The sequence below is a fragment of the Neoarius graeffei genome, chromosome 27 (assembly GCF_027579695.1).
Source record: "Neoarius graeffei isolate fNeoGra1 chromosome 27, fNeoGra1.pri, whole genome shotgun sequence".
NCBI classification, from domain to species: Eukaryota; Metazoa; Chordata; class Actinopteri; order Siluriformes; family Ariidae; genus Neoarius; species Neoarius graeffei.
The window spans coordinates 29453641-29468092 of NC_083595.1; the positions used below are offsets into that span (position 1 = coordinate 29453641).

The window sequence follows — 14452 nt, forward strand, 5'->3', positions numbered from 1 at the left end:
TACTGTGCAAGGTAATGGACGCACTTTTAACAACACGTTTACATTCACAACTCGAATGAGTTTTTGTCAAGCATACACAAAAATGGACATAAAACACATAAAAATAAACTTTCAGATATGATACAGTGTGTATGCTTTTCAAATAAAAGTAATTTATATGATGGTGATTGTTTGGTTTATTGGATTATTATAATATGGTAGGATCATTATGTTTTACGTGTGGTAGGTTACAAAAGGTTTGTAGACGGCCATGTTTAAAAAAAACAAACACTTGATTTAATGCCCGCCAAATGAAGAGGACTCGTTTTTGGTGCTGATTCAGATTATAAAAATGTTCCCTTCTGTTACAAGTTGCTTTGTATGTACATCAGTTCTGTTATTCTTCCAAACTCTGGATTATCACATCCTAAAGATTGACTGGTGGGGTATATTCTCATAATGAAGTAGAAAAGCCATTTCATTGTGCCATATATTGTGTTGACATTAACTGTAGCTATTAATATATCTAGCGATGTCAGTTATTATTTGCTTATTGAGATATTCAAAATTGTTAGTGTCGACTGCCCTCTCAACTTCCCACGTAAATTCAAGTAAAAGTTGTAAAAGTTGACAGAGACATCAATACGAACATTGAAAACCACCTTCCACTGCTGACAATTCACAATCTGAAGTAATGCCTGTATATACACACACATGGTATAGCCCTCAGTATGCTCATGTAAATATGTATCAATCAAATCAACTTTCACTGTACAACTGCACCAGAGTTCCAATATCACTGGAAGTAAGAAGCTGATTTGAAGGTATGTTTTTGGACGTATATCTTATAAAATGCTCAGCAAAATAACCTAAAATAGAATTAGCATATGGGTTTCACACCAATATAGTTTGTAGGTCAGTGTAGATTTTGCACTTGCCCTAAATTCTGCCTGCTCAAACGACTATAACGTGCACTCTTCCCCTCTAGCAAATGCTGCAACTTATAATGTGAGAGGAAAATAGAAATACACGTTATCATCTCTGCAACAGAACATTAGCAATATGCTAGTTAGTCTATTCGTATCACTGATACTTCAGCCACTGCAGTAGTTTGATACTGAGACATTGTCTGAAGTCATGCTTAACAAATTATAAAGCTTGTACATGAATAAACTGTAGATTAAATAATTTTCTAAAAGAAATAATAAAAAAAACACAAAACACCAGCCTGGCTGAGTCATGCAGCTATGAGATATGCTAACACTAAGATACACTTACAGTGCTAACTGACCAAACTCAATACCTTCCAATTTAATGCCTCGTCAGTCTTTTCAAGAGTACAAGTTTACATTTGGCTACACTTTGGTGATTTCTGCTTGCCAGAACAACTTTTTTTGACACGGGTTATAAGTACAGTATCAAAACTTATAATTTCATGTCCTTTATCAATTGATTTTAAGGTTTTTATTCATGTGTTAGACGGAGAAGGACATGTGACTAACGCAAAAAAAACCCCGGCTTTATTCTAAAAAAACACTGCACCTGCTAGAGGTAAAGAAAAATACATACATCTTATCCTACAGAAAAATGGTAATTATTGAAAGAAATTACTATTGTATTTGCATACAGATCAGGAAGCTACCTTGTTAACATTGCTAACTTACTTTAAAAAGCTATGTAGCTGAGTTTTTTTTTTTGGCACAACTCTTCCCAATCCGGATACAGCCACCATTCTCTCTATTTTTGGGCATTACATGGGTGGATTTTTCACCCTGGCTTTTCTTTTCCTATCCTCCAATGGAATGAATAAATATTTACAGCACAAAATTTCCAACATAGTTCACAGACAGGAGCAAGACACTTTATCAATAATTAAAAATAAATAAAACAAAGAGCTGAAAGGGAAGCTGAAATAAATATACATGAGCTCCCCCTTTTTATTTGCATATAAGGAAAAATTATACATTGGCTCAATCCTTTACCATCTGACTGAATGCCCACTGCATATACACACTATGCCATGAACAAAATCCAAGTAATCATGGAAATATGGCCAACTGTTATATGTGGGTTAAGAGAAAACTAGAGAGACAAGGTATTATCTGTGAATTGAGTCAAAAGAAGAGAGATGATGATGACGTGCCCTTTACAGTAAAAGTCTTAAATAAGCCACAGACATCATTCATTCAGTCAGATGTACATGGGAGTCTCCTGTCCGGTTAGAAGCCTAAACATGGCTGCTGGCATTGTCTTCATATGGATCTGTTCAGAGGAGAAAAACTAATATGAAATTTTATGCTTGAAGTTTCAGGAAGTTAATCATGATGAAGTACACTATAGCTAAGATTAACAATAATCATACATAAATTATCAACACATACAAGGTCACGGTTTTGGCATCTGAACACAAACTGTACTTGACTGCAATCAAATCTTCTTTGGCCTCATAAAATAAATGCATGTGCAACTTCTTAGTAAGAACACATGACAGACGAAAATAATCCAGACTGGGGTGGTGTGATGATTTTAGTAGAACAGCACCTCATTGATTTGCCAATGATTATAATGTTTATTAATCAACACTTTATGGAATGTCTGAGAAAGAAGATAGTTATTGTAATTGCTTGCGTTATAGCTGTGATAAACCAGCATCTCTATCTTTCAAAAGAAAAAAAAAAACACATCTTGTCATTTTACCAAGAAACCAGAAAGACTTTCCCATGCTGGAAATCATTGTAAAGTACTGTGACTGTTGCAGAGCACTAACAGTGCAGAGCCCTTTCATGCACAGCAGTGTGTAGATGTTAAAAAAATGTCACTGAACAAAAAACGTCACCACATCAACAATTTTTCTTTGTTAAACAACGCTTTAAAAATCCAATTATTATTGGTCTTAGATGATGTGGAGCGCCTGCCGAAAAGGTTCTTGTGTATGAGCTGTTACTTTAGAAACCATAACTTATTAGAACAAGTGCATTATATTAAAGGAGAACTGAAGGCAAATTTTTTATTATCAAAATTCTATTTCTCATTTTATTAAATATAGGAATGCATTTTTGAGAGCTATTTTGTCACTGCTATAGCAAGTTATGCATGTTTGAAATACGCTCTGTAATATATCAGTCCATATGTCAAAGCAATGGCCATAAACGAGATTCGTTGAGACCTGTGCGAGACATCGTAGGACGGAAGTAAAACGTACAGCGGAAATCAAAGTGACCAACATCTGCCAACGTTTTCAAAAGACGCGCGCGCCCTCTTTCGAATGCTGATGTGATCAAGCTGGAAGTTTTGTTTGTTTTGATAGCAATCAGGAAAGTTTGAAAAAAGTAGGCAGTAATCGTCATTTAAACTCATTTTTGTGCAATATTTTGTTTGGAAAAGAGTTTTCAAAATGGCAGCACTGACACCTGGTGGATACTTCACGTTTCAAAGTCTCACACAAGTCTCGTGAAGATCGTGCGGATAAGCGACGCCTGCCGTGGACCAAACAAACTAAATTCAACATGGCTAAAAACCGAATAGGCCGATAAGTATAATATTTAATTGCAATTAGTTGCCAATATGAGTCTTGATATCATTATCTTTTGGCTGCTCCCGATTAGGGGTTGCCACAGCGGATCTTTCGTCTCCATTGCTCCCTGTCTTCCGCATCCTTCTCTACCACACCTGCCACTTTCATGTCCTCTCTCACCACATCCATGTATCTCCTCTTTGGCCTTCCTCGTTTTCGTTTGCCTGGCAGCTCCATCCTCAACATTCTCCTCAATACGAGTCATGATATAAGGTTACTAAAATCGAAAATGTAATTGAATAACACGTTAATTAAGAAATAACGCAAGTTTAAAAATGACTTTAGTTCCCCTTTAACCTGACATTTATGAAAAAGCCAGAACTACTGTCCACTGTGTGGTTATGCAAGATAATGCACACATTCTGACTTCATCAGATTGGGGAATTTAAGCACACTGTGGTATAAGCTCGTATATCTAACAGCTCACTAATGTCAACATTTATTCATAATGGCAGTGTACATGTGATGCTGCTATTCTGTATCAGAATGTGTGGAAGTTCTCTGTAGTACATTGTCTGATGTATGCTAGAATTTAAAACTGGTGGTCCAGCATCTAACACACTCGACACCTGTGAGTCTGAAACAGCACGGAGTTCATGCTCACCTCACCCACAGAGTTGGACAACGCTTGGACAATCTTCTCATGGGCTGTGGCCACCACACTTTGGCCATTTATCTCAATGATCCGATGGCCAACCCGGACCCCTCCTCGCTCAGCTATACCGCCACGCATCAGACTACATATCTGCATGCACACACACACACACACACACACACATATATAATGAATTCAACACTCTAGCATTAGTACTTGCACACTCCATTGTGCTACAGTGAGTTCATCACTACTTCAGTCCATGTCACAACCTTATAATCAATACAGCAATAATATTCATGAAGCCTCAACATGATACAGCAGATATGTGCTAAAGAATTTGTCAAACTGCATTAAGCAGGAGTTTTTTTAACCCTTGTATGATTATTTGAATGTTACTGCAGAACTGGATTGTTTGCAAATGTTATACAGTGGTGCTTGAAAGTTTGTGAACCCTTTAGAATTTTCTATATTTCTGCATAAATATGACCTAAAACATCATCAGATTTTCACACAAGTCCTAAAAGTAGATAAAGAGAACCCAGTTAAACAAATGACACAAAAATATTACACTTGGTCATTTATTTATTGAGAAAAATGATCCAATATTACATATCTTTGAGTGGCAAAAGTATGTGAACCTTTGCTTTCAGTACCTGGTGTGACCCCCTTGTGCAGCAATAACTGCAACTAAACATTTCCAGGAACTGTTGATCAGTCCTGCACACCGGCTTGGAGGAATTTTAGCCCATTCCTCCGTACAGAACAGCTTCAACTCTGGGATGTTGGTGGGTTTCCTCACATGAACTGCTCGCTTCAGGTCCTTCCACAACATTTCGATTGGATTCGACAGGACTTTGACTTGGCCATTCCAAAACATTAACTTCATTCTTCTTTAACCATTCTTTGGTAGAACGACTTGTGTGCTTAGGGTCGTTGTCTTGCTGCATGACCCACCTTCTCTTGAGATTCAGTTCATGGACAGATGTCCTGACATTTTCCTTTAGAATTCGCTGGTATAATTCAGAATTCATTGTTCCATCAATGATGGCAAGCCGTCCTGGCCCAGATGCAGCAAAACAGGCCCAAACCATGATACTACCACCACCATGTTTCACAGATGGGATAAGGTTCTTATACTGGAATGCAGTGTTTTCCTTTCTCCAAGCATAACGCTTCTCATTTAAACCAAAAAGTTCTATTTTGGTCTCATCCGTCCACAAAACATTTTTCCAATAGCCTTCTGGCTTGTCCATGTGATCTTTAGCAAACTGCAGACGAGCAGCAATGGTCTTTTTGGAGAGCAGTGGCTTTCTCCTTGCAATCCTGCCATGCACACCATTGTTGTTCAGTGCTCTCCTGATGGTGGACTCATGAACATTAACATTAGCCAATGTGAGAGAGGCCTTCAGTTGCTTAGAAGTTCCCCTGGGGTCCTTTGTGACCTCACCGACTATTACACGCCTTGCTCTTGGAGTGATCTTTGTTGGTTGACCATTGCTGGGGAGGGTAACAGTGGGCTTGAATTTCCTCCATTTGTACACAATCTGTCTGACTGTGGATTGGTGGAGTCCAAACTCTTTAGAGATGGTTTTGTAACCCTTTCCAGCCAGATGAGCATCAACAACGCTTTTTCTGAGGTCCTCAGAAATCTCCTTTGTTCGTGCCATGATACACTTCCACAAACATGTGTTGTGAAGATCAGACTTTGATAGATCCCTGTTCTTTAAATAAAACAGGGTGCCCACTCACACTTGCTTGTCATCCCATTGATTGAAAACACCTGACTCTAATTTCACCTTCAAATTAACTCCTAATCCTAGAGGTTCACCTACTTTTGCCACTCACAGATATGTAATATTGGATCATTTTACTCAATAAATAAATGACCAAGTATAATAGTTTTGTCTCATTTGTTTAACTTGGTTCTCTTTATCTACTTTTAGGACTTGTGTGAAAATCTGATGATGTTTTAGGTCATATTTATGCAGAAATATAGAAAATTCTAAAGGGTTCACAAACTTTCAAGCACCACTGTATGTTAAATTACATTGTGTACCTTTGTGTCATTTCAGTCAGCTACTGTTATGTGATCTTGCAGCTACCAGAGGAGCAGCGTTCCACTTTAACCCTAGCTATGTAATCAGCAAGAGGCCGAGGGCTATAGAAATGGAGATCAGTGCCATCCAATGTGTCTTAAGGGCCTGGTTAGTACTGGGACAGACAAGAGACTGCCTGGGAAGACCAGGTCCTGGCATGGGAGGGGCTTTGACAGTTATGTGAGCATTCTGTTATAGAAAAATGTGCAACAAGAAAAAACTAATGGAAAACATTCATGGAGACACTGAAACTAAACACATGGTTGGGTGTTTCCATTCAGGTTTTCTTATTTGCAAATTTAAAATCTGCATACAAACAGGTGGATGAAAACCCCACTGCTGTTCCATCAGCAGTATAACTCCTGGTTATTTGGAGGAGTTAATGGTTGGTGCTCTGCTACTCACAATGCCATTCTGCACACTAAAGCCCAGCTGGTATTTGAGGTCAGGTCTTTTGATGAGGACTGTGGTCACAGGAGGGCAGCTCACAATGTTCAGTTTGACCTGCACCTGGTTTTTCAGACCCTGAAAGATCAAACAGGGCATGGATTATGAAGAACATCAGTTTACTGGAGGATTTAGCCATGCATTAAAGTTACTGTATAGATTTTTTTAATCTTCATTACCTGTGCTTAAAATCACCATTCATTTGTGCCACTCAATATGTACATGCACAGCAAAAGGAGTAATTCATGAAGGCTGTGATTGATTATGAAGTGAATGAAGCCTCTGAAGCCTTCACATCCCACTTTAAAGGTAAACTGCCTTTCAGATTTTTCCAAGTGTAGGTCACAAAAAGAATTTTCCCTGACACCCAATTATTTTTGTTTAGTGGACCGAAAGCAACTGAAATCGAATCACAGACTTCCAATTTTATTATTTTTTTTAAAATAGAACAATTAATGAATTTAAGGTCACATGGCCCTAAATTCTCTGCTATTTTTTCCTGCTTCACCATGACCCAATTCAAGATACTACATCATGTATTACATGGTGGGCTTTCCCCGTTTGCGCAAGGTATTGTGGGATACAAATTTGAAACAGGAGAGAAAAATGGAAGATGTGAGTGTGAGAATGAAACATGAAAAGACTGACTACAGTAACGGAAAGCGAGAAGAAAAGACGTTATGCTGCGAAGGAAAGGAAATGCAGGACCAAACTAATAAATATCGGCGGTCAGCGAGCACCTCGGTGTGATCAACTGTTCGTTTAGCAACAGAATTATGTAAATATCAGTACATGGTCAAAATAAACCTGTAGATGGCAGTAATACAACACTGTGGATGCCAGCTGCCATAAAACCCAAAAGAAGAAGAAGAAGAATCCATCCATCCATTATCTGTAGCCACTTATCCTGTTCTACAGGGTCGCAGGCAAGCTGGAGCCTATCCCAGCTGACTATGGGCGAGAGGCGGGGTACACCCTGGACAAGTCGCCAGGTTATCGCAGGGCCGACACAAAGACAAACAACCATTCACACTCACATTCACACCTACAGTCAATTTAGAGTCAACAATTAGCCTAACCTGCATGTCTTTGGACTGTGGGGGAAACCGGAGCACCCAAAGGAAACCCACGCGGATACAGGGAGAGCATGCAAACTCCACACAGAAAGGCCCTCGTCAGCCACTGGGCTTGAACCCAGGACCTTCTTGCTGTGAGGCAACAGTGCTAACTGAAGAAGAAGATGATGATGCTAAACCTGCGCATGCGCACACGGACTTCCTCTGTCTGCTTGACTGTGTGAAGCGAGCGATTTCATGCACATTATTTGCTCGGGAATCCCCTCAAATTAAATAACTTCCCAGCCACAGAATGGCCTGATATTTTGTGAGATATTACAGAAATAAACATATCACAATGAACAAATTTCAGAGTGAACTAAATTTCACTAATTTTATGAAATCAAAAGGCTGTCTAGCTGTAATGGGGGACTACCCATGGCAGCCATTTGTAGAGTTCATCCAAACCTAAGCAATACAAAGTAATTGCTTCTAGGGCTCCTGAATGGCACAACAGAAAAGTGTTTTCCTGGAGATCATGAATTCAAATCCCAATGATACCACAGCCATCCGTGACTAGGAGTCTAAAGGAGTTGATGTGAGCTAAATTGCCCATGATCTCTGAGTAAGAAGAATGACATGCTCTCTTTCCCCTGTCAATCAAAGCAACACTCAGTCATACTTGTGGAAGAGAGCAGATAGCGCTTTCCTCCAAGCAGTTTGAAAAAATGGGGTTGGCTGGCAATGTGTCTCAGGGGAAGTACAGGACAGCCTTCACCCTGCCCGGCTGGTAGTCGCTGTGTTATAAATGTAGGTCCTTACCTTTAGTAAATTTAGGAAATTGCGATTAAAGTGAATTAAACAGCTATAAGCTCTGCAGCAAAAAGCTCACTATCTTGGATAACAGCCCATAGCATGGAATAGGGTACAGTCATGATAACTTCAGAATGGGTCACAGCTAAAGTGACACAAGTGAAGGTCTCTGCCTCTGTGACCTCATGACCCATGCTCACCTTAATGATGCCTTGACAGGTGGCGAGTGGCAGCCCAACCAGACTAGTGTTGTTGATGGACATGATCTGATCTCCGATGCTGAGCTTCCCTGAGCGTGCAGCTGGTCCTCCATTCATCATGTTAGCCAGAATCACTGTGGGCAGGATGGAGCCCCAGCCAGACTCCACTATTACTACACCCAGAATTTCACCCTTCTGCTTTTCCAACAGCAGCTGTGGGGGGCAAGAGAGGGGCACCATTTCTTCAATTAACAAAAATCTGCAGTAAAATATTTCACAGCATTGCTACATTTATTGAATCAGATGTTACCAATCTATCTTTTAACCTTTTTAAGCAAAGCTAATAAATTAGAATACAACCCTAAACCAGAAAAAGCTGGGACAGTATAGAAAATGCAAATAAAAAAAGAAAGCAGTGACTGATAAATTTACTTTGACTTGTATTTCATTGCAGACAGTATGAACCCAAGATATCTCATGTTCTGTCTGGTCAACTTCATTTCATTTGTTAATATACATCCATTCCTGCGTTTCAAACCTGCAACACATTCCAAAAAAAATTGGGATGGGGCAATTTATGGCTATTAATGAGGTAAATCAATTAAATAATGATGTGATTTGAAACAGGTGATGTCAACAGGTAATTGCAATAATGATTTGGTACAAAATCAGTATCCAGGAAAGGCCTGGAAACTTTGAGGAGTAAAGTTGCACTGAGGATCTCCAGTTTGTCAACACATGCTTGAGAAAATTATTGAAATGTTTAAACACAATGTTCCTCAAAGAAAGATACAAAGGGATTTGGATATTTCACCCTCTACGGTGCATAATATCATTAAACTATTCGAAGAATCTGGAGGAATGTCGGTGTGTAAAGGGCAAGGGCGCAAGCCTAAGCTCAACACCCATGATCTCTGTTCCCTCAGACGGCACTGCATCAAGAACTGTCATTCATCTATAGCTGATAGAACCACATGGGTTTGGGATTACTTTGGCAAACCTTTGTGAAGCTCTACAGTACAGAGTTACAGCCCCAAATGCCAGTTAAAACTTTACTGTGCAAAAAGGAAGCCTTATGTTAACTGTGTCCAGAAGCGTCATCAATTTCTCTGGGCTCAGAGGTATCTGGGATGGACCATCACACAGTGGAAATGTGTATTGTGGTCAGATGAATGAGTGTTCCAGGTCCTTTTTGGAAGAAATGGATGCCATGTGCTCCAGACCAAAGACAAAAAAGACCATCCAGACTGATACCAGCAACAAGTCCAGAAGCCAGGATCTGTCATGGTATGAGGTTGTGTCAGTGCCCTTGGTAAAGGTAACTTACACTTCTGTGATGGAGCATTAATGCAGAAAAGTACATTGAGATTTTTGAGCAACATATGCTGCCTTCAAGACGACATCTTTTCCAGGGATATTTCAACAAGACAATGCAAAACCACATTCTGCACACATTACAAAGGCATGGCTGTGGAAGAAGAGGGTGCCTGTCCCCTCTGTCCCCAATAGAGAATATGTGGAGAATTTTGAAATGAAAAATATGCCAGCGATGATCCTATACACCTTCAGACCAGTTTGCAGTAAGAATGGGACAAAATAACACCTGAAACACTTCATCACTTGGTGTCTTTGGTCCATAAACATCTTTTAAGTCTTGTGAGAAGGAATGGCAACATTACAAAGTGGTAAATGTTTTACCATCCCAACGGTTTTGGAAATGTGTTTATTTTGAAAAAACAAAAACAAACAATAAAATTAATGAGGTAAAATCTAATCTCATCTCATTATCTCTAGGGTCGCAGGCAAGCTGGAGCCTATCCCAGCTGACTACGGGCGAAAGGCGGGGTACACCTTGGACAAGTCGCCAGGTCATCATAGGGCTGACACAGGGTTCAATATGGTTTAAGATATTGCATGATTGTCAAGACAACATGATGTCACACATTGGCGATGATGCGAATATTCAATGAGAAAATTTTCTGCTGCACACAGAAGCATTTCTTTGTTTGTTGGCGGTGCCTGCAGCAAGTTACCCCCCTGTTCTTAACTTTTTGTCAAATCTATAACTGTTCCATCGAATGTGTATGTATAATAATATTGGCTGGCTTTTTTCATGGTATATCAGATATATTCCATTCAGCTACTCGTCTTCGACTCGTTCAGTATCATGCTAGCTGAATGGAATATATCTGATAGACCACTCAACGCCAGCCAATATTATTTAAATGCACCGCTGTTTTGTTTTGAGTACAATACAGATCAAAGATTATTTACAAATCATTGTTTTCCTTGTTAATTTCAATTTCAACATACCGTCCCAACTTCTTCTGATTTGGGGTAGTGAATTTGAGAATGCAGAAATAAAACCAAATTATAAGACCAATAAACCGTGAGTTGGCCTAGTGGTTAGCGTGTCCGCCTCTTGATCGGAAGATCGCGAGTTCTACTCACGGTCGAGTCATACCAAAGACCATCATAAAAATGGTACCTACTGCCGTCTGGCAAGGCACGCTGCAATACAGATGCGAGTGGGGAGTCAAACTCTCGCGGTTACCAGAGGACTAGCCCCCCACTGTAACCCTAGCTATGTAATAGGCGAGAGGCCAAGGGCTATGGAAACAGAGATCGGTGCTGTCCTACACGCCACATGGCGTGGGAAGGACTTGAATAAGACCAATAAGTGCCATTAAGACTATATGAAACACTGGAGCTATTGCTCTATATCAAATTACAATCTTATGAGGACCTTTAAAAAATAATAATAAAAACCTAATTGCCAGAGTATGTTGCAAGTCAAAAGTTTTTGGAGGGCGGCACGGTGGTGTAGTGGTTAGCGCTGTCGCCTCACAGCAAGAAGGTCCTGGGTTCGAGCCCCGGGGCCGGCGAGGGCCTTTCTGTGTGGAGTTTGCATGTTCTCCCCGTGTCCGCGTGGGTTTCCTCCGGGTGCTCCGGTTTCCCCCACAGTCCAAAGACATGCAGGTTAGGCAGCTGGGCCATAGAAGGTTCACGCTGCATGCTGCACGCTACACGCTACACGTTCACGTGAAGAACCGGACCCTGGGCCATTAAACTTCATGCTTGGATGTTCACGTGTTGCGTCTGTTCTACTTTGACCGAGTAACCAACAATATGGACTCTTCGGATTACGACGATTGCCTCATTCTGCTTTTACTGAGACAGAGGAAGAGAAAAAGGAACAGAATTTGGAGCCAAGAACACTTCCTTCTGAGAGAAACCCGTGGTGAATTTCACCGAACATTCTATAATCTGCTTGACAATCCCGATGAAGAACTATTTTTCAATTATACCATTCAATTATATTTTTCTGAAGTTTTCCCCTGAAAGCATAGAGTTATCTCCCTAGACCCGTTCTGATTGGCTGGCGCGGCGGTGACCGCATGCATTGACTGGAATTTCCATCTTCACGCCTAGAAAAAAGTGTGCATGTTCATTTCACGCTTCACGCGTGAAGTGTGCAGCGTGCAGCGTGCAACGTGAACGCCGTTCTATGGCCCAGAGCAAGTCATGCTACGTTTGTCCACTTTTCTTTACACGCGTGTAGCGTGTAGTGTGCAGCATGCAGCGTGAACCTTCTATGGCCCAGCTGCCTTAGGTTAACTGGTGACTCTAAATTGACCGTAGGTGTGAATGTGAGTGTGAATGGTTGTCTGTGTCTATGTGTCAGCCCTGTGATGACCTGGCGACTTGTCCAGGGTGTACCCTGCCTTTCGCCCATAGTCAGCTGGGATAGGCTCCAGCTTGCCTGCGACCCTGTAGAAGGATAAAGCGGCTAGAGATAATGAGATGAGAAAAGTTCTGGACACCTAGTTTTATAAGAGGTTTGTTGACTAATAAAATGCTCATGTATTAATACAGGTTTATTTTGAGGAAAACAAATGTGTGTGATAATGAAACGGTACACATTCAGTAGAAATGTCCTTCAGCAACTCCAATTCCTGCACACACACTGTCTTCATGTAAGTATTACACTGTCTCTCCTCTCAGAATTGTGCATTTGGGTTGACTGGAAATTAAAAAAAAAAAATTCTGAAAAGGGAAAGGTGTGCAAAAACAGGTACCTGACAAGTGTATCTGTTCACCATCAGAGATATAAAACACCCATACAAGATGCAGTGTACTAAAAATGTAAAGCATAGTATTCTATTCATCTCATCATCTCTAGCCGCTTTATCCTGTTCTACAGGGTCGCAGGCAAGCTGGAGCCTATCCCAGCTGACTATGGGCGAAAGGTAGGGTACACCCTGGACAAGTCGCCAGGTCATCACAGGGCTAAAATGAATGCGTTTTAATAAATTAATAAATCTACTCCCAAAAGTTCCCCAGTTACTGTAAGATAAAAACTGCAGTTTATCATCATTTTATCAGAGAAAAATGCCTATTATTTCTGAACAATCTGTATGATAACAATCTGCCACAAACAGTGTGAGTGAATAACCACTGATTGCATCCATCCATCCATTATCTGTAGCCACTTATCCTGTTCTACAGGGTCGCAGGCAAGCTGGAGCCTATCCCAGCTGACTATGGGCGAGAGGTGGGGTACACCCTGGACAAGTCACCAGGTCATCACAGGGCTGACACATAGACACAGACAACCATTCACACTCACATTCACACCTACGGTCAATTTAGAGTCACCAGTTAACCTAACCTGCATGTCTTTGGACTGTGGGGGAAACCGGAGCACCCAAAGGAAACCCACGCAGACATGGGGAGAACATGCAAACTCCACACAGAAAGGCCCTCGCCGGCCTCGAACTAAGGACCTTCTTGCTGTGAGACGACAGTGTTAACCACTACACCACCATGCCGCCCCTGATACACTGTAACTCATCTAAAATTATTACAGATAATTTGCTTCATTCAGAGTATCAAACTTCTGTTGGTGGGTTTGCAAATGAATACACGAATTATGATCTCATCTCATCTCATTATCTCTAGCCGCTTTATCCTTCTACAGGGTCGCAGGCAAGCTGGAGCCTCATCTCATCTCATTATCTCTAGCCGCTTTATCCTTCTACAGGGTCGCAGGCAAGCTGGAGCCTATCCCAGCTGACTACGGGCGAAAGGCGGGGTACACCCTGGACAAGTCGCCAGGTCATCACAGGGCTGACACATAGACACAGACAGCCATTCACACTCACATTCACACCTACGGTCAATTTAGAGTCACCAGTTAACCTAACCTGCATGTCTTTGGACTGTGGGGGAAACCGGAGCACCCAAAGGAAACCCACGCAGACACGGGGAGAACATGCAAACTCCACACAGAAAGGCCCTCGCCGGCCTCGAACTCAGGACCTTCTTGCTGTGAGACGACAGTGCTAACCACTACACCACCATGCCGCCCCTGATACACTGTAACTCATCTAAAATTATTACAGATAATTTGCTTCATTCAGAGTATCAAACTTCTGTTGGTGGGTTTGCAAATGAATACACGAATTATGATGTTACTGATAATTCCACTCAGATGTAAAGTTTATGTTTAATACTACTTCACACGACTATTTTTGTTTTTACTCTTCACAGTATTACTGATATTGTTCTTACTGCTATGATGATTTTGTTTTCAGTTGCTCGGGCAAGAAAACTGGAAGCAGCCAGACAAGAAAAAAACAAAACCCAGCTATCAAAGAATTAAATTGAACTGAGAGACAGAAACTTTA

At 40.9% G+C, this 14452-nt stretch overlaps 1 protein-coding gene across 1 annotated transcript in view; it reads right to left on the reverse strand.

The window, feature by feature from the left end:
* Window positions 1–1813: 1813 nt before the first annotated feature.
* The window catches only part of apba2b (amyloid beta (A4) precursor protein-binding, family A, member 2b), a 359367-nt gene continuing 346728 nt past the window's right edge, over window positions 1814–14452 (reverse strand). The window contains exons 10-13 of the mRNA XM_060911219.1: window positions 8763–8975; window positions 6653–6772; window positions 4158–4298; window positions 1814–2241 (exon numbers count right to left, since the gene is read on the reverse strand). Of these exons, the coding sequence (XP_060767202.1) occupies window positions 2170–2241; window positions 4158–4298; window positions 6653–6772; window positions 8763–8975 (546 nt within the window). The 3' untranslated portion in view covers window positions 1814–2169. The remainder of the gene's footprint in view (window positions 2242–4157; window positions 4299–6652; window positions 6773–8762; window positions 8976–14452) is intronic.